The sequence below is a fragment of the Seriola aureovittata genome, chromosome 23, assembly GCF_021018895.1.
Source record: "Seriola aureovittata isolate HTS-2021-v1 ecotype China chromosome 23, ASM2101889v1, whole genome shotgun sequence".
In the NCBI taxonomy this organism is placed as follows: domain Eukaryota; kingdom Metazoa; phylum Chordata; class Actinopteri; order Carangiformes; family Carangidae; genus Seriola; species Seriola aureovittata.
The window spans coordinates 7,619,635-7,640,990 of record NC_079386.1 but is presented as its reverse complement, the minus strand read 5'-3'; the positions used below and the strand labels follow the sequence as shown (position 1 = coordinate 7,640,990).

General features: G+C 42.5%; 3 protein-coding genes across 8 annotated transcripts in view; 1 reads left to right on the top strand and 2 right to left on the bottom strand.

Annotated features, from left to right (window-relative positions):
• The first annotated feature begins 327 nt into the window (after window positions 1-327).
• On the top strand, window positions 328-4,188 carry plin2 (perilipin 2). The gene is made up of 8 exons (XM_056368344.1): window positions 328-376; window positions 570-616; window positions 878-1,073; window positions 1,415-1,497; window positions 1,698-1,983; window positions 2,804-2,982; window positions 3,135-3,251; window positions 3,424-4,188. Exons 2-8 carry the CDS (start codon window positions 587-589, stop codon window positions 3,877-3,879), a joined length of 1,347 nt encoding a protein of 448 aa, XP_056224319.1. The 5' UTR covers window positions 328-376; window positions 570-586; the 3' UTR covers window positions 3,880-4,188.
• Window positions 4,189-4,475: 287 nt separating this feature from the next.
• cdca9 (cell division cycle associated 9) lies at window positions 4,476-7,226 on the bottom strand. 4 transcript variants are annotated; one of them, XM_056368345.1, is made up of 10 exons: window positions 6,660-7,226; window positions 6,422-6,553; window positions 6,263-6,303; window positions 6,117-6,168; window positions 5,924-5,982; window positions 5,526-5,587; window positions 5,354-5,437; window positions 5,156-5,237; window positions 4,872-4,958; window positions 4,476-4,710 (listed from the first exon to the last, which is right to left on the bottom strand). In XM_056368345.1, the coding sequence occupies exons 1-10, from the start codon at window positions 6,769-6,771 to the stop codon at window positions 4,666-4,668; spliced, it is 756 nt and encodes a 251-aa protein (XP_056224320.1). In that variant the 5' UTR covers window positions 6,772-7,226; the 3' UTR covers window positions 4,476-4,665. The 4 variants fall into 4 exon arrangements, 2 of the variants coding, with proteins under 2 accessions (XP_056224320.1, XP_056224321.1); XM_056368346.1 differs by having other exon boundaries at window positions 5,160-5,237; XR_008826539.1 differs by having other exon boundaries at window positions 4,659-4,710; window positions 5,346-5,437.
• Window positions 7,227-7,343: 117 nt separating this feature from the next.
• Window positions 7,344-21,356, bottom strand: part of dennd4c (DENN/MADD domain containing 4C) — a 35,052-nt gene continuing 21,039 nt past the window's right edge. The window contains exons 10-34 of one of the 3 annotated variants that reach the window (XM_056368343.1): window positions 20,711-20,886; window positions 20,481-20,581; window positions 19,762-19,986; window positions 18,996-19,141; window positions 18,733-18,771; window positions 18,267-18,397; window positions 18,038-18,170; window positions 17,631-17,837; window positions 17,362-17,490; window positions 17,027-17,174; window positions 16,799-16,879; window positions 16,254-16,373; window positions 16,020-16,145; window positions 14,779-15,869; window positions 14,371-14,563; window positions 14,147-14,244; window positions 13,871-14,046; window positions 13,559-13,717; window positions 13,233-13,431; window positions 13,006-13,116; window positions 12,758-12,895; window positions 12,425-12,542; window positions 9,806-9,962; window positions 9,594-9,658; window positions 7,344-9,422 (exon numbers count right to left, since the gene is read on the bottom strand). In XM_056368343.1, the coding sequence (XP_056224318.1) occupies window positions 9,286-9,422; window positions 9,594-9,658; window positions 9,806-9,962; window positions 12,425-12,542; window positions 12,758-12,895; window positions 13,006-13,116; window positions 13,233-13,431; window positions 13,559-13,717; window positions 13,871-14,046; window positions 14,147-14,244; window positions 14,371-14,563; window positions 14,779-15,869; window positions 16,020-16,145; window positions 16,254-16,373; window positions 16,799-16,879; window positions 17,027-17,174; window positions 17,362-17,490; window positions 17,631-17,837; window positions 18,038-18,170; window positions 18,267-18,397; window positions 18,733-18,771; window positions 18,996-19,141; window positions 19,762-19,986; window positions 20,481-20,581; window positions 20,711-20,886 (4,404 nt within the window). In that variant the 3' untranslated portion in view covers window positions 7,344-9,285. Of the gene's footprint in view, window positions 9,423-9,593; window positions 9,659-9,805; window positions 9,963-12,424; window positions 12,543-12,757; window positions 12,896-13,005; window positions 13,117-13,232; window positions 13,432-13,558; window positions 13,718-13,870; window positions 14,047-14,146; window positions 14,245-14,370; window positions 14,564-14,778; window positions 15,870-16,019; window positions 16,146-16,253; window positions 16,374-16,729; window positions 16,880-17,026; window positions 17,175-17,361; window positions 17,491-17,630; window positions 17,838-18,037; window positions 18,171-18,266; window positions 18,398-18,732; window positions 18,772-18,995; window positions 19,142-19,761; window positions 19,987-20,480; window positions 20,582-20,710; window positions 20,887-21,356 lie in introns of all 3 variants that reach the window. The other 2 variants (XM_056368341.1, XM_056368342.1) reach the window with 2 other exon arrangements.

Below are 21,356 nucleotides of genomic sequence, written 5' to 3'. Positions count from 1 at the left end.
ATGTACTAATAGTTTTAGACTGTGTTGTGTTTTTCAGAATTTAGGCTTACACTTTACCCAGACGCCCTGGAGACGTTGTAGAAAATCTCCCTCCAATGACCAAACACGACTCTCTGGCTTATGAAACGACGAGAAATCAAACTATTGTAACATGTCATAGCTTGACCACGTGACGGCTGATTACAGAGGAATTCCCCGACTAAACTTTTACTCCTTTTACCTTTGCCCCAGAAACAGTCAGGAAACAATACTGTCGCTGACGTCAGAGCGCTGCTCTACATCTCGCGATAATTATCGACTATAAATACAGCTGCTGCAGCCTCTCACTTCAGTATCAGTCAGCTCATTGACATCTGGGAAACAGACGTATCACTCGGTAAGTCTGGAAATTGTATCTGTTACTTTTTAAACAGCGTGACAGCGAGGTTAAAGTCAAATTTACTGGACCTAATTTGAATTTTTATTATTATTGTGTAACTATCAGCACATTTTACAGTAATACGGAAGTAAACATATCTGTTCATTTTGTTTAGAATAGAACCGTTAAAAGTTGTGTCTCCTCTCCACAGACTTTGTTTTAGCAGACATGGCAGCAGCTGATGTTATCTCTAATCAGGTGAGTCTACAGGAAAGACATGCACCCGTGTTTACACAAACTTATATTTGTTATTGAGCTAATTTTGAGTTGACCACAAAACTACACTGACAAAATACTCAAAGAAAACGTGACTGTGAAAGTATGGAACATGGGATAATGGCCTTAATGCTATTTTATAATATAAACAGTCATTGAAAGTTAGTTGCCCAATTTAAGAATAGAACAGCACAGTTGAACTATACATTTGAATACTGTACTGTTGTCTTTGTATTTCCTCAGAATGTGGTAGAGAGGGTGACCAGCCTTCCTCTGGTGAGCTCCACCTACGGCTTGGTGTCCAACGTCTACTCCAACACCAAGGGCACCCACCCTTACATCAGGACTGTGTGTGAGGCTGCGGAGCAAGGAGTCCGCACCATCACCTCTGTGGCCCTCACCACTGCCTCACCCATCATGGGCAAACTGGAACCTCAGAGTAAGAACCCCTTCAGATAACTTGCCATCATCCTTATGTAAACATGGCTTCAAAGTGGATAGGGTGTCAAAATGAAATCCAAGGAGCTGAAGTGAAACTATAAGGATAGTTATGTGCTGACCATCTGAGTCACACAGGCAGAACTTTAAACAGGAAGTTCAGCTCAGGCTATTGGCTCTTACTCATCGTGATCTTTCACCCAGTTTTTCTTATTACTCATAATCAGGCTAAATTGAGCCTGAACGGAAAAGATGTACAGTATAATCTGAAAGGAACATTTATTCTCAAAGTAGTTTCTGAATAAATCATTTACTTTATTTTTTTTCTTTTGTTGTCTATAGTTGCGATTGCCAATGACCTGGCCTGTAAAGGTTTGGACAAGATTGAGAAAACCTTGCCGATTCTTCACCAGCCCTCTGAGCAGGTATGTACTGGATTAATGACCAAACTAAGTTGCACAATGTCCTATTTCACAGTCGACGTTGGCTAATCTTACTGAGGGCTCAGCCATGACCTCTGTCCCGTCTTTCTAAACTGCTGTCTGCTCATTAAACCACTCATCCTTTGTTGCAATCAGTTTGAGGACACAAACATTTATTAGTCCATGTTTCTGTCCCCGCCCAGATTGTTTCCAATGCCAAGGATGTGGTAAGCACGGCCAAAGATGTTGTGACAGGCACAGTGTCCAGTGCCAAGGACACAGTCTCAGACACCCTAACCAGTGTGGTGGAAAAGACTCGGGGTGCGGTGCAGGATGGGATGGAGAAGACCAAGGCTGTTGTCAGTGGGAGTGTCAGCACAGTGCTGGAGAGCAGAGTAGCCCAGATGGTCAGCAGTGGAGTTGACACAGCTCTCAGTACATCTGAGAACCTGGTGGAGCAGTACCTGCCTCTGACGGAGGACGAGCTGGGTGAGTAGCGCACCGGTTACAACCAGTGCATCTCATCCTAATTAGCTTGTGTAACCCATTAAAACACATGATATAGGTTGATAGGTTTGGTTAAAAGCTCAGCCAAAGACAGGCCTTCTCTTATAGGTTGTGTCATTATATAGGTCTATGAGCCAAAATACTAAATACTACTTACTCATAACTTCCCATAGAGAAAAAAAGATCTGAAATTAATATAAAAATCTACACAATAGAAATATATATCTATGGTTTCTTTTCTATCCCATAAAAAATCCTGCAACAGCCACAAAATATTAATAACTGCTAAGAATAAAACCTCTTTTGAAAATATTTTTTTAAAACACATTTCTGTCTGCTGTTTTGGCTTTAATGGTGTTTAAATAAAAAACAAAACAAGGTTAGTGAGATTAAGCTTGTTTATCTGTAACAAGCTGTATCAAAGGTCAGTGGCAGCTGGACAATGTTAACGATGGATTTGGTCAAGTTTCCAGAAAAAGAAAGATTAGATTACACTCCTGAGAATCTAAATATGCATTAGTGGTCTGTTTTTCTCCATCATTAAAGGAGTTGTTGTTTAGAGTGAACTGTGGTGTGCTGGAGCTTACAGTAAACAATCTCGCATGCTATGTTAAATTGATGTCTGTCCAGGAATTAACCCATAGATTACTACATTCTTCATGGCTTTAAAACTTCAATCTACTTTAACATGCAAATCGCTAACACTATAGCAATCGGTAGCAGACTTCATCACACTTAAAAGGATCACTGACAAAAATCAAAGCAGTCAAACTCATTTTCATGTTTCCCTCTCTTGTGACAGAGCTGGAGGCAAAAACTGTGAAAGGCTTAGATAAGAAGGAGCTGAGCTACTATGTCAGGCTGGGCTCCCTCTCCACAAAGCTGAGGCAGCGGGCATACACCAGGGCTGTAACCAAAATCCAAGATGGCAGGCAACGCAGCATGGAATTCATTTCTGAGCTCAACTCCACAGTTGACGTGGTGGGTCTCATTTTTTTTCCGTCAACATCTGCTTAGTTAAATTGCTTTGTCACATTCCTTAAGATTCATTAGACTCCTGCCCTAAAAAGGTAGATACTTTCTTTTACTGCTCATGGACAGCAATAAACATTTGAGGTGTTTGTTTTTCCTAGATTGAATACGGCAGAAGGAATATTGGCGGGGCTAACCAGATGGTAAACGACAAGCTGAGCTCTTTGGCGATATGGAAGTCCAATGGTCCAAACCAGGAGAGCGGTCACGAGGCAGAGGTAAGGAGGTGGAAAACACAAATATGCTGAGAGATAACAGGCTGAATGTGTCAAGGAAATCACAAGCAAATGATTCCAGTCTGTTTCATCTGCACATGTGGCGTAAATACAGTGTGTTTGGGACAAAAATCTCATCACAGGTTATTTACATCTGTCCATCCCCTCATTTCAGGCAATTGAGTCACGCACCCTGGCCCTTGCACGTTCCCTCACCCAGCAGCTCCAGACCACATGTCTGGTCCTCGTCTCCAGCCTGCAGGGCCTCCCCAACAACATCCAGCAGGAAGCACTCTCCCTCAGCCATTCTGCCACACAGGTCTACACCAACTTCAGCAAGGCCAAGGTGCTGGGAGACCTGCCAGACAGCATGTTGACCAACAGCAAAGCACAGCTGGGAAAAATTAAAGAGTCTCTTGACACCGTCATGGATTATCTTGTCAACAACACGCCGCTCAACTGGCTGGTCGGACCCTTCTACCCCCGGATAACTCCTGAGTCGAATCACACGCCAGCCTCCGCTGCCAGCAGCACACCAGCTACGTCCTCCAACTCTCCCTCCACCCAGCACCGCAGGGAGGAGCCCATGGAAGTTGAGATGAAGTCATTACCCTTCCAGCAGGAACAGTGACCCATTACAGCCTTATGTTTTGAGTTTTAAGTCGTTTCCGTGGCAATACTTCAGTAATTACTTTACTGGCAAATATTTAACTTCCTGATGTTGAAGATGCTGAACACATTATGATGTAAAGCTCTGATGTAGTTCTGTGTTGAACACAATGCCATTTTGTACTTTTTAAAAATGTAATTTTTGCTGTAATCAGCTCACTTGTCAGATTAGACAGTTCTTTTATAATTTTATAACCGAGACATTTAAAATCCAATCAGTCAAAACTTATCCCTGTGCTTAGTTCTATATAAACTTTGCTGGAACCAGTTATTTGTAGTTATTGGCTCTTTTTTTCTACACATGGAAAGCTAAATTTTTGTTTGTGAAATTCTTACAAAGGGATGATCAATATTCCGTTAAGTAAGAGATTGTTTTTAAACAAAAAATTGGCTCAAATTTAGGTAAAAGCCCTCTCTAGTTGCTTTTACTAACTGTCATTTCAAAAAGTAACCTTGGAATACATTAATGACATTGGAACCGTTGGTCAACCTACGCCAATTTAATTGTAGGCCTTTTGTGATTTCACATTTTACAGACAAACATTTTGTAGTCAGTCATGAAGGATAACAAATAAGCTTTATTATATATTTTTTAAAATACTTAACACAACCAAAGCATAACTGTTGCTTATTATAGTATCTGGTTAAGTATTAAACCAAACTTCTTTAAATGAATGCCATAATATTAAAAAGTTTTAAATGTAAGTGGAGAAAAATCCCAGTCAGAGTGATGTTCAGACACCTTTACTCATCGCTGGCAGGGACCTCGCCTGGACAGATACTCCATCAAACTCTGAAAGCCCAAAATCCAATTTGCATTAAAAGACGACCATTTGTTACAATGGTACATTTCAAACATTTAACATAATATTTCAAAAGGCTCTTACCAAATCCCTTGCTCTGATAATGAACTAACTGACAATAATAAGTCACATTTAAACATGAGCACTGTACCGTCAGCCTCTGAATCTGACACCACGCCACGTCATCCAACAAGTCCAGGTTAATTTCATCCTTGGTCTCTTCAGAGAAGCTGACAGTCTAGAAAGAGAGAACCACATGTAGAAAACATATATACAAGCCTTGAATCTGATGACAACTCAGTGCAGCATTAACACTAAAGCTAGACATTAGCAGTAGATCCAGACATGTCTGGTGTACAAAACTTTGAATCATGGCAGTGGGGAAACTGCCTCTTTGGGTGTGAAGATAAGGATAAAAAGCACTCAGTACTGAACCTGCCCCTGTGCCGTGGTCACAGTGATGTGTGCAGCAGAGCCTGCCACTGAACAGTGTAGATCACCAGCAGAGACGACAGACCTGGAACAGCATGAGAGCCACGGATCATTTCCTCATTATTGACGAAGTTTCAACAAACTGTCTGTAGTGGCAACATGTATAAATATGAGCAGGTTAAATCATGCAAACCCCTAAACCTGAGTTTAGGTTTGGTCGGTACAGTCTGGTCATTGGTCTTGGTCAAGCGGCTTTGGGTTCTTTTGGCAGTGACTGTGGAGCCCCTGTAGAAAACCAACAGCAACGTCAAAGCCAGCATGAACCTCACACTCAATACGCTACATACTGCTTCACTTTACACCCCAGTCTTACCTGAGATTTCCAGTGCTGTTACTACCAGCTAATGTTCTGGTCCTTTTTATCCCGTTTCCTCCCTAAAAATAAAGAACAAAAGATGGACAACCTTGAGACAAACAAACCATGCTGGTTATGATGAAACATGACTTATGGGTACTGTACTGAAAGAACCAGGACCGGATGTGATGCTCGAAGTGCCATTGCTTTTTGTAAAGTTACTTCAGCTCTGTCCATTAATCAAACATTTCAATCTTTAAACGGAAAAATAAATCAATGTGTGAAACCAAACAGAAATCCATGGGACAAGAATAAACATCCCCTACTTTTATTCTCAAAAGAATCTTCCCAGGAACTACATTTAATGAGATCCAACACAAACTCACACAGCGGTGTAGAGGATTTACATCACCTACTTTAGAGGTCTTGGATGAGGACCTCTGGACTGGGGTAGATTGAACTGATGTAGATTTTACTACAAAAATAAAAGCACAGATGATGTTAAAATTTAATTTCAAAGGATAACATTTTTTCTGGATTTTTCAAATGTGCTTTTTGCATGGTCGAGATTAATTATTAACTATCTTGGTTTAAAAAAAAGTGGTTCACCTCTTTTACTGGGTACCCTTTTGAGGGGCTGGTGCATCTCGAGGGACTCATTCTGCAAAAAGTGACAATTATGTCTGTTATACAAATAAAAATTAAAAGTGTTGTAATTAGAAACAGGTGGGACACAAACTACTCACTCAGCTCACCTTCATGGCAATTGACACTTCACTTGCTGAGATTTCCTCCTCTATTACACAGGATAGTTTGATGGGTGAGTGGGTTAGAGAAAAATAAACAAGGTATGAATCTCAGCTGACACCTTTGAATTAGTATAATCTCTTAATTTCATGAATAAAAAGCCTCACCGCTTATTAAATCTCCTATGAGCGTGTTTTGAAGAGAAGGAGGCATCTTCATCATTTCCACTTTAAAGATTTTGTCAACTGTGGCCATCGTGTTCTCCATTTTAGCTGCCAGCTCGTTCATGCGTTCCTGCGCTGAAAGTTAAAAGAGAAAAGAAAAAGAAAACGTCATGTTTAGGTCCAAGGTGGGGACCGCTAGGTGAAGTTAAACATGGCATTTGTCCAGCTCAAACTACCAAACCTTCTTTCTCAAACTGCTGAATGAAAAGGGCCAGTCTGCTCAGTCGCATCTCCCGGCTCAGCTGCTCTTTGCTCTGGGCATATCCTGCGTTTCTCGTCCGTCTCACCGGCATTTTGTCTTCCTCTCCTCTCCTCCCCGGACTCAGCCGCTCCTGTTTCTCTACAACACGCACCTGAGGCTGCACATTTAATTAACATATTCATGCGCCTACTGGAAACTCAGTCATGGGGTTCTCCGAGAGCTATGCTGCTTGGCGGAAGGATACAGTTAGCTTAAACTCACTGGACTTTTGAGTCATCTCTGAAGATGCCTTAAATTAAATAAATGTGTTCATTAAAATGCTAGGTGCTCACAGGTGACTCCTGCTCCAAGGCCAAACTATGTAACTTTTAAATATACAAAAACTAAAAATAATACTAGAATTTCTTATAATAAAGTAAAAATAATAATAAAACAAAGTTAAAGTAAAAGCAGGTGTGATGCTTTTGAGGTCAACCCAGGTGAGGCAGTGAAGGCCATAGAGGAGAGACGGAGGACAAGATGAACAAGATGGAGGAAGTTATACATTTAAGGAAGAACAGGATAATCTCTTTAGAAACGGATTTGATGCTGGACTGAAAATCAATAACTGATGTGACAGTGAATAACACCATGCCCCATCAACAGAGACAAAAAACAGACACATTTAATTTTCAATCAGTTCACAAATTCATTTATTGCAGCGCACTTAAGTGTAGACATTCAATTCCTTTCCACAGGACGGTAAGAGATCACTTAATCTATTGTTAAAGAACAGTCTCTTCTGTACATCCTCTGCCATAAGGAGATCAAATTTACAAAGTCAGTACAAGGTGGAAACCCTTAAAACAGATTAAAGGGGAAAGAGGGGTTGTTAGTCATAAAAATGCTAAACTACTACTGTCTGCAATCCAAATGTCAATAATACAAAAATAAATAATTGAGAATTTCTTTTTGTTTTGGAGGAAAAACTATTGTCTGTTGTTAATCTTCTGAGGTGGTCTCATCTCATCCTCACCCCGGGTTAAGGTCAGGTTTTAATCTATGCAGTGCAAACTGAATATTTTACATCTGTACAAGTCAGCGTCACTCTCCCAAGGCTACAGTGGGACCATCTACACCCATTTCCCAACAATTCATCACAGCACTTTACTTTTTTTTCCTGTCTGTTTCAGCATTTAGTGGAATGTCATGTTGAAGTTGATCTTTCTTAACACAGTATCAGCTGTACAGAAAGCCCTTTGCAGTATAAAGCCCATAATGCTTCCAATATTATTCAAAGCTACTGTATGTAAACCATAAAAGCCATCTTGTCAGCAAACAATATTCCCAATTTAAAACACCTTACTGGTTCATTCTATGCTAGAGTAAAGAATAGCCCAAATACATGTTAGTTACAGTTCTAATTTATAATAACAATAAGGCATATTAGCTGAAATAGTACAGTGGGTTACTGTTAAAAATGCAGATATTAAAAACACAAGCTGGACTGATTACTGTGACAGTGAGGCACTGCACCGAGCTGCTGTTCCCCTGCAGGAGAACGTGTCTTATTTTGATGAGTGGGAATCAGTAGTGTGGCACACCTTTTCACTTTCAACGAATGGATTTTCTTTTAAATGATCTCTCTCTCTCTCTCTCTCTCTCTCCAAATAGCAGGTTTTAATCACATGGGGTTGAGTTGGTGAAGAGATCAATACTCCTTTAAGACCTGTTTTGATTGCAGGGAATGTGGAATGTTGTGAATCAGTTTTAGTGATTATAATTAGTGATTGTCATTGACAGTCTTCTCCCGTTTACATGTCTGCTACCAGCACGTATTTACACAGACAGAGAGCCTCACTCTGAACCTGTACATGTACAATGAAACATTCAATAAGACTTGGATCACACAAACAGTCAAGGCATCAAGACTTGTTGCCTCCAAAAAAAAAAAATCTGCTACTCTGGTTTTATATTTACCTCAAGTAAAAAATATGTACAAAAAGACAGGTGGACTAGAGTTCCTGTTTTGTTTTGTATGTTTTTTTTTGTTTGTTTGTTTTTTTTTAGAAAGTGCACAAAGGAACAGTTGTCTCAAACAACACACACTGATGTAATCTGGGAACACTTGGGACAGACTTAAGCAAAGTGAGGAAAAGGCTACGAGACAGGGAACTGACGCCATGATCACACACACACACAAACGCACACACGTACACATGTACACACACACACACACACACAGCAGATATGTCTACACCATAGGGGCAGTCAATACATTCTGTACAGTGATTAATCATTCTATACACCATCTGTAAAGAAACACACCTCAGCTCGTCCCAAAAGATTCACTGCTAGTCTTCAAGCAGATATCAGAAACAGTCCCATTTGCAGGCAGCTGCTTGGAAACCTATCAAAAGTTTAATAAGGTAGTAAAAAAAAAAAGCAGACAACGGGCATCTTCCAGGACAGGGGGAAGAAGAAGAAGTACCATGTTTGGACAACTGGAGGTGTTTTATTACAAAATCTTTCGCTCACACCCCAGGCCACACAACCGATCCTTCCCCCCTGCTCTTACATGTGACCAGTCAGATTTTTTTTTTAACTTCACTGCAGGTGTCCATGGTCAAATGACAGGAGCTCCAAAGCTTTTAAGGCACCACTGGATGCTGGGGGTGGGTGGTCGATCGATGCGGTGCAAAGACTTGAGCTGCTCGGCGCTCAGTTGGTCGTAAGCCAGGCGGTACTCCCTGTCAAAGGCCTCTGCAGATACAAAGAGAGGGAGCGGAGATAAGCAAAGTCAGAAGAGCAAAGGTGCTTGCAACAGCATTCACAAGGCATCAAACCAGCATGACAACATTTAGGAACATATCGATCTTTTTCACAAACTACAGACTCTAGAACGGCGTGGTGGGTCTTCACAGGTTCACTCACCTACATCGATGTTCTCCCGTCCCAAAGCCACCAGTGAAAGAAACAGTATTTCTCTATAGATGCTCCTGAGAGAGTATCAGAACACATAAATGAGACATAAGATGTGTTTTCACAGACAATATATTAATATAAGCATTTAAAAACATTCAAAGAATATTTTGAACCAATAGAGAGAAGTAAAGGGTGAAGTAAAAAGGAAGAACAGAGCTGACCTTTGTCGTTTGACTCCCTCTGGACGCCGTTTAATCTCTCGGATCAGCAGGTTGATTGGTCCGTAGACGTCGTTGGTCTGGATGTTGCGAACAATTGTGTTGAGGAGGGTACGAATCTCCTGGTGGTCTGTTGGAGCCAACGTCCCCTTCTTCTCCACTAGGACACAACACACACACATTCAATATAAAGAATTGAGATTCAGTGCCACTTATCTAGTAGTCAACTTCCAACATGTGGAGTCTCACACGGGAGTGTTCTGGGGCCTCGTTTGTTTTTATTACATGAAAATGATTTGAGGTCCGTTTTTACTGAAAATGTATTTTTATATGGTGATGACTCAGAGGTTTTGGTTTCACACAAGGATGAGAACAAATGATGGTTAATCCTGAGTGAAGATCCCAACAAGACTAAAAACTAGCTAGTAAAGATTTTGTTCTCTCTTCTTATCGCAAAAATTTAAATTCTTTTATTTGGATCAAAATCACAGCTAATTTAACTCTATTCAGCCAGTATTGTTTTAGATGATCAGATCTGTCCTGCCTAGGGTTGTCACGATACCAAATTTCTGTTTCGATACCGATACCAATATGTATTTCGATACTTTTCGATACTTTTCGATACTTTTTGTAAAAAATATTTCATTATATTATGTATTGCCTTAATGGGTTATTTAAATATTTAAAGAATGTAATTTAATTTTTAAAAATATATTTTTTTATGTATTTATTAACCATGGACATGTTTTAGCTCTCTGTTTGCAGGCTACTGTAGGTTTACTACTGGGCTGGGAGGGGCTTTGTACTTCTTTCATTGACATTACAGTGCAGTGAACAGGTGAACAACATTATCACCTGTCGTTCTTGACTGAAGTCTCGGAACAAGTCCGCATGGTTGTCCTTTAAATGTTTCGACAGATTTGAAGTGTTGGCTCCTTCTGCAAGACACACTTTGTAGCACCGCTTGCACTGCGGTGCCTCTGGGTTCAGTGGCTCGCCTTTATCGTTCGGTTTGAACCCGAAATATTTCCACACCGAACTTTGGGCCCCTATTTTGACCACAAGTACGGGCTTTTCTGCAGCTGCCATCTCTATCTACGGTATATTCTTCAACCCGCTCCGTCTGTCTAAGACGCGACTTGTCGTTTCTCTCTCCTCTTCAATCTAAACATGCGAGTGCGCGTGGGACGCGGCTTACATCCTCTCGGGCAACTACGTCACACTCGCTGGCCTCGCTGTGCTTAAAGAGACAGGCTCCAATTTACCAATTCATTTGCATTCAATAAAATGAAATAAAAGTACCGTTTGTTTTTAAATGCCGGTATAGTACCGTTTTCAAAACTCTAGTATCGCGGTACTATACTGGTACCGGTATACCGTGCAACCCTAGTCCTGCCAAACATTTTCTTTTAGCTATTCAGAGTTTGTTAGAAAATACTTTGGATGGAGAGAGTATGGTATTAAAGACTCCGGGGAAGGTGAACAACAGAATCAGGTTTTTGGCAAGAAAAGATCATTTCATTGGCAAAGAAAGTTGAAGATTGCTGGCTAATCCCTTGTTTTGAGTTGCTCGAAGGAAAAGGAAAAACACTTTAAGCAAAACTTTATTCTCTCAAAACAAATTAGTGAGAGTTGTGTTGGATGTGAACTCAACAGCACAAAATGGCAAACAGCAATTCCAACAGCTTGGGTGGTTACCTTTGAAAGATAGAGCCAGACAACTACAACTCAGTCTGCTTCATAATTTGAACAACAAGGCCCCTCATTATCTCAAAGACCACTTTTGTAATGTTGCAGCAACACTCAGATTAGAGGCATTGTTGCCGAACTGTGTTTGCCGAGGATCCAATATAGGCAGTTGTTTCTTTAGATTATTTGGTGCAAGAAACTGGAAGTTACAACTGTATATTAAAAAAAAAATTAATAACCACTACCGTTTTAGAATGGAAGTTAAGTTTTGGTTTATGAGAAACTTTTCTGGTGTAACTAAGTAATTTCTATATATGTGCAAATGATTTGTTTCTATTGCCAATTTTATTGCTAAAGATATACATTGTATTTCATATACAAATTTGATGTTAGTGTGATGTTGCAGTACTCTTGCATCAATCCTGTTTTTTTACATCCTGGACCACAGTGAAAAAAGTCTTGAAATTTGTTGTCTTATCCTTGATATTTTGCAGATGTGTGGGATCTGGTGTACTTGAGTAAAACATCATCATCGCCATGTCTAGCATGATTGCAAATATGTATAAACACTGGCATAAATCATTATGATAAATTATTTTGAATTTCTAAACAATGCATACCACTAAAAGTTACTAAAGTTTGTTTTCCCTTGGACAATGCACACTAAAACCACTATGTGTAGGATTTTAAATTGTTGACTTGGTCGCCCTCCAGTGGTAGTGTTATTCTAGTAAAATGAAAACTTTTACTATTAGGTTATATTATTTTATCATATATTATAAAATATAATATTATTATATTATACTATTAAGTTAAAAGATGTGATAATCACATACAAATTCAATGTATAGTATCTTTATGTGTGTGTTATTTAAAGTGTTTAGAGGGGTTAGAACACTATGGCCTGATATGTGTCTTTGTGTGCATACTCACACAGGGTCCTCCACAGCAGGTAGAGGGGATCTCCATGTTCCTGGTGCAGGTTAATGTTGTCCCACAGGAGCTGGACGTATACCTGCTTACTGTCCTGGGACAGCGAAGTGAGGGGAAGCTGCAAAGATAAACCTTTCAGTTATATTACTGCCAATATGATACTATTAACCAAAAGAGCTTAAAAGAGAAAATACACAGGACATTGTGTGGGAAAGTATGTTTGCGCCCTCAGACCTGTATGACCAAGAATGTAATAAAAATGGGAGAGAGAAAGAAACGTCATCTTGAAAGAGAAAAACACAATAATGATAGATGACATATTAAGTCTCCAACCTGTACTCCATTGTTGCAGTGTTCAGAGGTAAGAATGAGACCAGGTAAGTGAGTGGGCAGGTCCAAGCGACGGAAATACCACACCAGATTCCAGAAGATGATGGGGTGCTGGCTCAGGAACTTGTGGGTGTAGATCACCTGGATGGACAAAGAGAAGTTGGACTTACAGAGAACAAACGTCTCAGGATCTTGAGTCATGTGTGACTATAAAGCTATAAAGCAGACTGTCTGTGATTAGAGTACTTTACCTGATCTCCCTCATTCTCCAACAGGGTCTCCAGCTCCTTGCGCAGCACCAAGGGGCTGAGGTACGGTACGGACACAGGCTTGGGGTTTGGTCGTTTGGTTCCCATGCCATCCTGACAATCACACACATATTGCATTCCCTCAGCTAATTTCACTGCTTTGCAGATATGACATTACCTGCAATATATAAAAGCTATAGGGCTAGTTTGTGATAGTATGTGGCACTGACCGACACCTCTTGCAGGCTGCAGGGCAGGCTGGTTGTGGAGACACCATGTCCAGGTCTCTGGGAGTAGTCTAGGCTCTGCAGTGGACCTCCAACACTGTTGCTGCGTGTCAATGACGTCCCACTGCATCTCTGCTGCTTCCCTGCCGCGTGGTGCTCCAGTAGACCCAGAGGGTCGGACTGCACTGGCTCTCGAATCAGACTAAAAACACAAAAGGCAAAGACGGGTGAGGAAAAGGTGGTTCTCTTTTGAATACTCTGTGAACTGATCCCTGCAGGTTCAATCCAAGTGTAACTAATGCATGCAAGTCATTCACGTGAAGAGGTACCTCTTTTGTGCTCCAGGATGATTATCTGGAGTCTCCCTAGTTTCCTCCTCAGGGAAAGAGATAAGGTCTGGGGTCTTAATGTCGGCTGAGCTGCTGGCTGTGGGCTGGGTACTGGTGCTGTGGATACTGTCGCCTGAGGAAGTGGGGTTCATATAGAACCTGAAAATCACACAACATTGTTAATTTGTATTTGTTAGAACCCTTTTTCCAGCAAGAAGAAGTTTGTATGTTATATGTATGATATGTATAATTCATCTTAAGATCACTTTAGGGCACTCATCTATAGGAAATACTACGACAACATATTCCTACCCGGTCATTGTGCGCAAGTCATGAAACTCGACGTGCAGTAAGGGAAGGAAGGCTGTGCGACAGAAAGGACAGTTGGTATTTAGGTTGGAGTCGTCGGCTGTCCAGCCCGCCATGATCTCCTCGTCGTACACCAGAGCTTCACAGGAGCGGCACTGGGAGCAACTGGACATCAGCACCTGTCAGCAGGGAAATATAACCTCCCAGTTACTCATATGAAATGTTGGCAGCACAAGCTCAGCAGCACCGCAGTGGTTGGTTGTATATGTTGTGTCTGACCTCCAATGCACAGTTCTGGTAGATGCTCGAGGAGGAGGCGTGATGTGAGGAGCCTTGCTCAGAGTCAGGACCCCTGCCTGCTCGTCCTGGAGTTGGATCTACAGATAGATGCACAATCAGACTTTGAGAGCTGATACCACAGGTCTGTTGACCTCAGGAAGAAGCGCATTAGGCCCATCTCTTGCACTTCTCTCATGTATTTACACCAAAGAGTGCGTGCTTACGTGTCTGGTGGGTCCCTCGGCCTGTGTCACTGCTGCCACTGCTGCTGCCCAGGCTGGTGCAGCTCTGGTTCAAACCATTGGCCACCAAACCTGGGATGGCGCCTCTTTCAGGACTCTCATCGACATCATGTGCGGCAAACATGTGCTCATCCAGACGTGATGGGAAGCCACCACCACCCTGAGCTTGTTCGTCCTGAAGAATAAGTGAGAGGACTCAGTTTGAATGAGGGAAATGCCTCATATTCTCCAAAACTGAAGCCCTTGGTCGAGACTACATTACGTTGCATTTTACCAACTGTGATTACAGGTTAAGGAAAAAATCTGTGAGCTAGAAGTCAGTAAATTGTGCTCATTATCAAGCAGAGAAAATGTTTCAAATATCTGGAATTATCCTTGAAGGACACTGACCTCATCGTCTGAGTAGGAGTAAGCTGACGCCATTGCCCCCCACATTTTGCTGGCTACATTTGCCGCCTGCTTCATGCTAGACTTCAGCACATCAATCTTAGGTCCTGACAACAGAGTGTCCATCTTGATGCCTGAAATGGAGTTTATGACTGAGCCCAGAGACCCTCCCTGTGAGGACTTGACCAGCGCCGTCAGTGAGGACGATCTAGCACCTGGGCTAGCCGCAGTGCTGCCGGGGGTCTTTGTCTTTGCGGCAAACGTCTTGGAGCGAGTAACAGTGTTGGGGCTACGCTTGGGTGTGTCACCCAAAGAGCCAGCTAAGGTTTTAACAGGAGGCACTGGGAGGCTGGACCTGCGCTCCATAGACTGTTTGGGCTGTGGGGCGTCAGTGGAATCTGCCTGCGACTGCTGGAGCTCCATGCTGGAGGACTTGACACCTAAAGGGCTTCGCAGGCTCATGTACATTTCGATCTCCTCGGCCAGGTTGCGGGACACCACAGCAGGCACGGAGCGTGGTGGCTCCTGGCTGGTAACAGAGGCCGACTCTTCGCTCTCTGACATCAGGAGGGAAAGTGGGTCAGCCCCCATCTCCACGTCTGCCCTCTCCAGACTCGCTCCTCGCACCCCAGACTCATCCTCGTTTGCTTCACTTTCCTTCCTCTCTTGTTTTTCCATTTTTTCCTCAGTCCCCTCCACGTCGTTCTCATTTCCCTTCCCTTTTTCCAGTGCTCCTGGCTCCTCTTCCGCTGGCAGCTTCCCAAGTATCAAGCCCCGATCTTCTTCAGGCTCTTCCTCCAGATCTTTAAAAAGTGCTTTGGATATACAGCTGGGGGGTGGACTTTGGCCCGCAAAGAGCGCTGCAGTCAGGATACGAGCGTCGGCTCCCATCTGGCTGGCCATGTGGTCCACACCCTTCTCGAGGAGCATTCCTGCACGAGTCTCAGCACTGAAGCTACAGCTGCGCTCGGCGAAGGATTTCTGCCGCTGCTGTTGAGGCTGGCTGGCTACATCACCTGATGCTAGTGAGGCATCATCATCAGGGAGAGACACATTATCGTTCTTGCTGTGTCTCCTGAACAGCTTCCCTGCACCTGGAGAATAGGTGTGAGAAATGCCCTATTTAATTTATGTTGCAAAAGTTAAACTTGAAGTTGAATAATTAAAGCGCAAAACAAAAGAATCTATTCATCACAAACTATTATTTTTTCAGTTAAAATTAAAGTCCAAATCTTCCTCCTCACCCGTTTCACCATCGAAGCTCCCTGTGGACAGCTTCACAATACTGGGGACAGGTGGGAGCACGTCAACAGGACTGGGGAGTTCTGCTACTGCTACTGCACTGTCCACTGAGCCGGCAATGTCGCCTCCTGGTCACACACAGTAATACATCGACAACACATCGGCATCGACGCGCAAGAAGGACACGGGGTATTCATACACATACGGCACATGAGAATGGAAGTAGCTTCTCTTACCGTTATGCTGTGCTTTTACGTTGCTCCTCTCTTCAGCCGAAAGCACAGCTGTGTGTGAAGGCTCTGCCGGCTCCTGGTGTAACTCATCCTTGGAGCCGTAGCCTTGATCAGATTGCCTTCCTGTGGATCACACAAACCATGCTGTACTCAAAATATAAATATTCATTTTAAAGAGGATGTAATTAAAAGATATATCCATTTCTTTTTTTCCCCCACCACCTGGGTCTTACTTGAACAGTTTTATCTTTTTCTCTCTTGGATGGAGTTAACATTTTACCCATCTAGTTCATTCAGCTTCTAGACAGGTTTAGATATCTCGGTTGAACTGAGAATTTGTTTGCAACATACAGGACTTGTCAGACTGCTGGTGGCATGGCATCTCAGCAATGTTCAGGTCTTCGAAAACATTTCAGTGCTGCATTTTCTGACTATCAGGTTTGAGAGCTTGAGGCCTGCAGCTCCGGGGGAGTCAGTACCTGCACTACAGTGGTTTTCTGTTGTGTCTTCCATGCCGTGGCCGTGGGCAAATAGGTTATGTTCCTCACCGTTAACCTCATTCGAGCTGTCAGCGCTTCCGTGACTCAAGCGGTCAGCATCAGTGACTGTTGAGCCTCCTATTGATGCAGCTAAAGAGGGACAGACGAAAAAAAGTGAGTTAAAACAAGACACAGAATGAGAGAAAAACGGAGTGTGGGATAGATCTCATCTTGACATTGTAAGAAGACATCTCTCCCATTCTGCAGCCGCTTCATACTGCATGTTCCATTCCCTACCTGTGGTACTAAGTGCGGGTCCCTTCTTGGACGTCGTTCGGTCTAGAGCGTGCTTGAACTGGGTCACTCCTCGAAGCACATTACGAAGCTTGGTCCACATAAAGAGGCCGCTGCGGTTTCGGCTTGGCCACGGGCTCTCTAAGACAGCCTGCAGAGGGAGCAGAGGACACAGGAAGGCAGCTTTTAGATTGTTGTTACTTAAGAGAATGTTGGTACACGTGGTTCTTTGAGCTCTTTCTCTTTCATTTTTCTGGTAAATATTCATCTGTTGGTACTCTTCTGCAAACTAAAGATTTGATTTTAACATAATATACAAGTGTGATGTGAAATATGACCTTGTTGTAATATCCATATGTGATGGCATTGGGATGTACTCCAGCTTTCTTCATCTCAACCAGGACTCGCACAGCCATAACAGGAAGACCCCACACACCACAGAGCTGCATTACCACTCTGTAACACACCTAAAGCCAGAGACATGGAAACATTAACATTCATTAGACATGGATTTGGAAAGGCATAGTTCCCAGTTATCATCACAGCGTGACACAATGAAGCAATCGATGAAGAACTTTGAATTTGATTACACATCATTAGACCGCACCTCATCCAGCACCTCCACCTCCGTGGTCCTCATCTTCAGCAGGACGTTGTACGCCTGCTGCATGGCACGGCTCTTAGACTTGGCCAGCCGCACGGCTGCTGGCAGGCAGATGAACCACAGGCTGTAGCAGTGACTGAACAGACAGCGCGCCCACAGCGGAGGGTTGGAATAGAAGCGCTTTGCCATCTTGTAGGCTAGCTTGATCTCCTGTCGGGTGGAGGAAATGTAGTATTTAAAGCATTTTTAACATCGCAGATGCACAAGATGCTGTTGACAGAGGATGAGAAGCATGGTAGGTCCAGTTGTGACAGGTTACAACAAACATCCAGCCCCTTATGCAGAGGTGTGACAGGAACAGGGTATTGCTGCTTCTTCTGCTGAGTGTGACTGTGGGAGAATCTACACACCTGCTTCGTCCTCTTTGCCAGTAGTGCAGGGCTGCTGGACAAACTGGCCCCTGCTGCTCTGCTGCTAAGTGCTGGTCGTAGCACTCTCGGACGGTCAAACAGATCCATCTGCAGTCTGGGGAAGCCTTTATAGCTGGAGGATGAAAAATATGATGAAAAATCAAGGGGAGAATATTCAAATACATAGTTTTTAGTGAACTTTTAATAGCATGAGATTAAAAAGACTTACGTGTATCGAGCAGCGGGGTCGGGTCCACCGTCAGCTGGAGGTTCAGGGGGCATAACAAACACAGTGTGCTCACTCTTTTGAGACTCATCCAGCTCCAGCAGTCGTGTGTCCTCCGATGACTCTCCTTCAACCTGCAGTGAGGATCACATCCAGAGCATTAGTGATACTGTAAACTATGTCTTGAGTTTTACAAATAGCACACACTAAAGGTCATTTTCTCTCTGATGGAAGAAAGTCAACAACTAAAAGCACATTACACTCTATTATACTTTTCTAATTGGAAGTAAAACATGCTTATTTGATTGTGGTTAGGATTTAAGGATAGAAGAAAAGCAGGAAATGTTCAAGCCCCTTGGTGAAGACATTTATCAAAGGGAGAAAATGGTTAATTTATTTACCCTTTAATGTTAGACACAAACAAAAAAAGCGTGGCGCAAGGAAATCTGATCACGGTGTAAGCGATTACCTTGGTGCCCTTGTCGGTGATTTTATCAGAGGGAAAAAGCTGCAAAAAGAGGAAATGGAGCAAAGGGAAAAGAATGAATCAGAGGAAATTTTGGCTTCCTTAGTCTCCCAGCAGACAAACGTTATTTTGCCAATAAAACAACATAAAACAAAGACTTGTTCATGGAAAGAACCCTCCATAGGAAGAGAAAACACAAAACAACATGAAACCAGCGTGCGACATGTAGATATGTGAGACGGGGCTGACGCAGGGTTGGTAATCACCTTCTCGACGCAATCGTCAAAAAAGGCCAAACCGGTGTCCTTGTCACTGACAAACGTGCACTCCTCGATGAAGCGGATGAAGATCTGGGTCTTGGTGAGTTGGGAGTAGAACTTCTGGTGGGCTCGGTCTCTGCTTTTGAGGAACCCTGCAGGAAGGCGAGGCAAGTTTATGGTGTCATTTCTCAAATTTAACTGGAAGCCAGTCATTCTTGATTTGAAAGATTTGATTGATTGTAGTCACTTTAAGGGAAAAGAAATATACCTGTAAATGAAATTGTGTGTAAATTTGTGTTTGAATGTTCTCCTTTAGGCTTCAGTGTATTTACTATCCCCGGTCAATCAATCAATGTGCAGGGAATTAGGACTAGTGTTAAAATACGCAGAGTTAAAAGCCTTTTCCTTCACTCTGTGTCTAAAATTGGTCCGTAAAAGACCAGTTTCCCAGCAACAAGCATTAGTGATCTCTTATTACAGCCGATGGGAAAGGTGATTGATCTCTTAAAACACTTAAACTGAGTTAAGTTGAGACGCTCCTTGAAACAGAGATGCCAATAAAACTAAACATTAGGTGAAGCTATCTGAATTAAGGCTGTAAATTATGCATCGGTTACAAAGCCAGGAAGCTATTAACAAATCCAGGTTCTAAAGCACCAGGCCGCCCCATAGACAGGATCAATACCTACAGCTGGAGGGTCTGTCACGTTATCAATATGACTTTTATTCTCACACAACTTCATTTCCTGCAAGCTGTCAATCACTTGTTTACCTTGTAGGTCATAGAGAGAGTCTGCAGCTGTGGCCTTTTCAGAAGGCGCCTGGGTGATGGGTTTGAGGTAGGAGCGGTAGCCCTTCAGGATGGAGGCCATGAAGCGCAGGAAAGCCTCCTGGATTTCCATCTCCAGGGCCGTCTTCTTCTTGTGCCAGGTGAAATCCGCCTCGATGGGGGTCATGTCCACTGCTGAGCTTTCCTGTGTCGTTTGACGCACTGAAACTAAAACACAAACCAAGTTGATTTTAAAGGCATTTTTACTAGTCATTCACTCGTCAACTACTCATTTGCTTGACATTGTCTGAAAATGACAAAACGTTGTAGAAGGTTGTCAGACAAGTTAAAATATAACTGATTACATGACTAAATAATAATATTGGTTAAATAATTAAAGTGGTCTGTAAAAATAAATAAATCTTTCTGCTTTTACATTAAGGCAGAAATATCATGCGCACCTTGCAGTATAATAAAACAATACAAGGCCTTGCTATTAATAACTACAGTGATGAAGCTTATAATATTCAAGTATTTTTTTGACTGCGATAAAGATTCAACTCTACAGTCATTTTGCGGTATTGTTGTATAAAGCTGGATTATATTGTAAGGTGTTCCTGTTATTGTGTCGACTCCCAGCACATTCAGTTTCATCTTTCAAGAAAAAGGATAACTTTCTTTTAAGAATATTTCCACTTTAAGAAATAAGATGCTGTTTGTACCGGTGCCCAGCTGGTGGTGCAAGTTGCTCAGTGAGTTAATGAGGCTCTTGCAGGGCTTTTTTGGGAGGTTCTTCCAGTTGCTGTGTCTCTTCTCATCAGACCTGTAACACACAATACAACTGACTTATTCAGCTGTGAGTAACAGCACGTCTGCACACACACAAAAAAAAGGAGAATATACTGTACAAGGCAGGCAGTAACATGGGTTTCAGTGTCAAAGCACAGCATACAGGTAGATAGTGTTGGTGTCCAGATCCACACAGACAACATCTGGTGGGGGGTCGTAAAGGTCAAAGTAGCGGGAGTCCACACCCACTATGAATGGACAAGGAGCGTTGAGGACGCCTGCTAGAGAGAGTGGGCACAGCGGGATATAGGGACACTGCCACTGGAAGGGAAAGATCATCTGAGGAGAGACAAGAGGGAGAGGCAGGATTACGACAGGCAGGCAGATAATGGTGAGAGGTTTTAAATTACATCCTCTCCAAGTAGAAACAACGAATTAAAATAGAAAAACAAACATCCATCCTTATCTTTTATGGTGTTCCAAAATGGTGGCAAGAGGCACCCGAGTTCTGTTTACTCTGAACTTAAAAAGACCTGCTGCAGGAAAAATAAACTTGGGCAACAATCTCAGTTATGTAATGTTCTTCTATATTGTGAACTGAACTGTGAACTTATCGTGACAGTTCAAATGCCTTTGAGGGATTTTTGGGCGATTGTGACATCCTGTGTATTCAAAGAGACGTGATTGACCAATTTGTGTTCATGGAGCTGGAGAATCAACAACTGACTGAAAGTAAGGCCGGTCCAGTACCCACTAATTATGATGTAACTGTTGATGTTTTAAGATTGAATGGTGACAAAGGGCTTTAG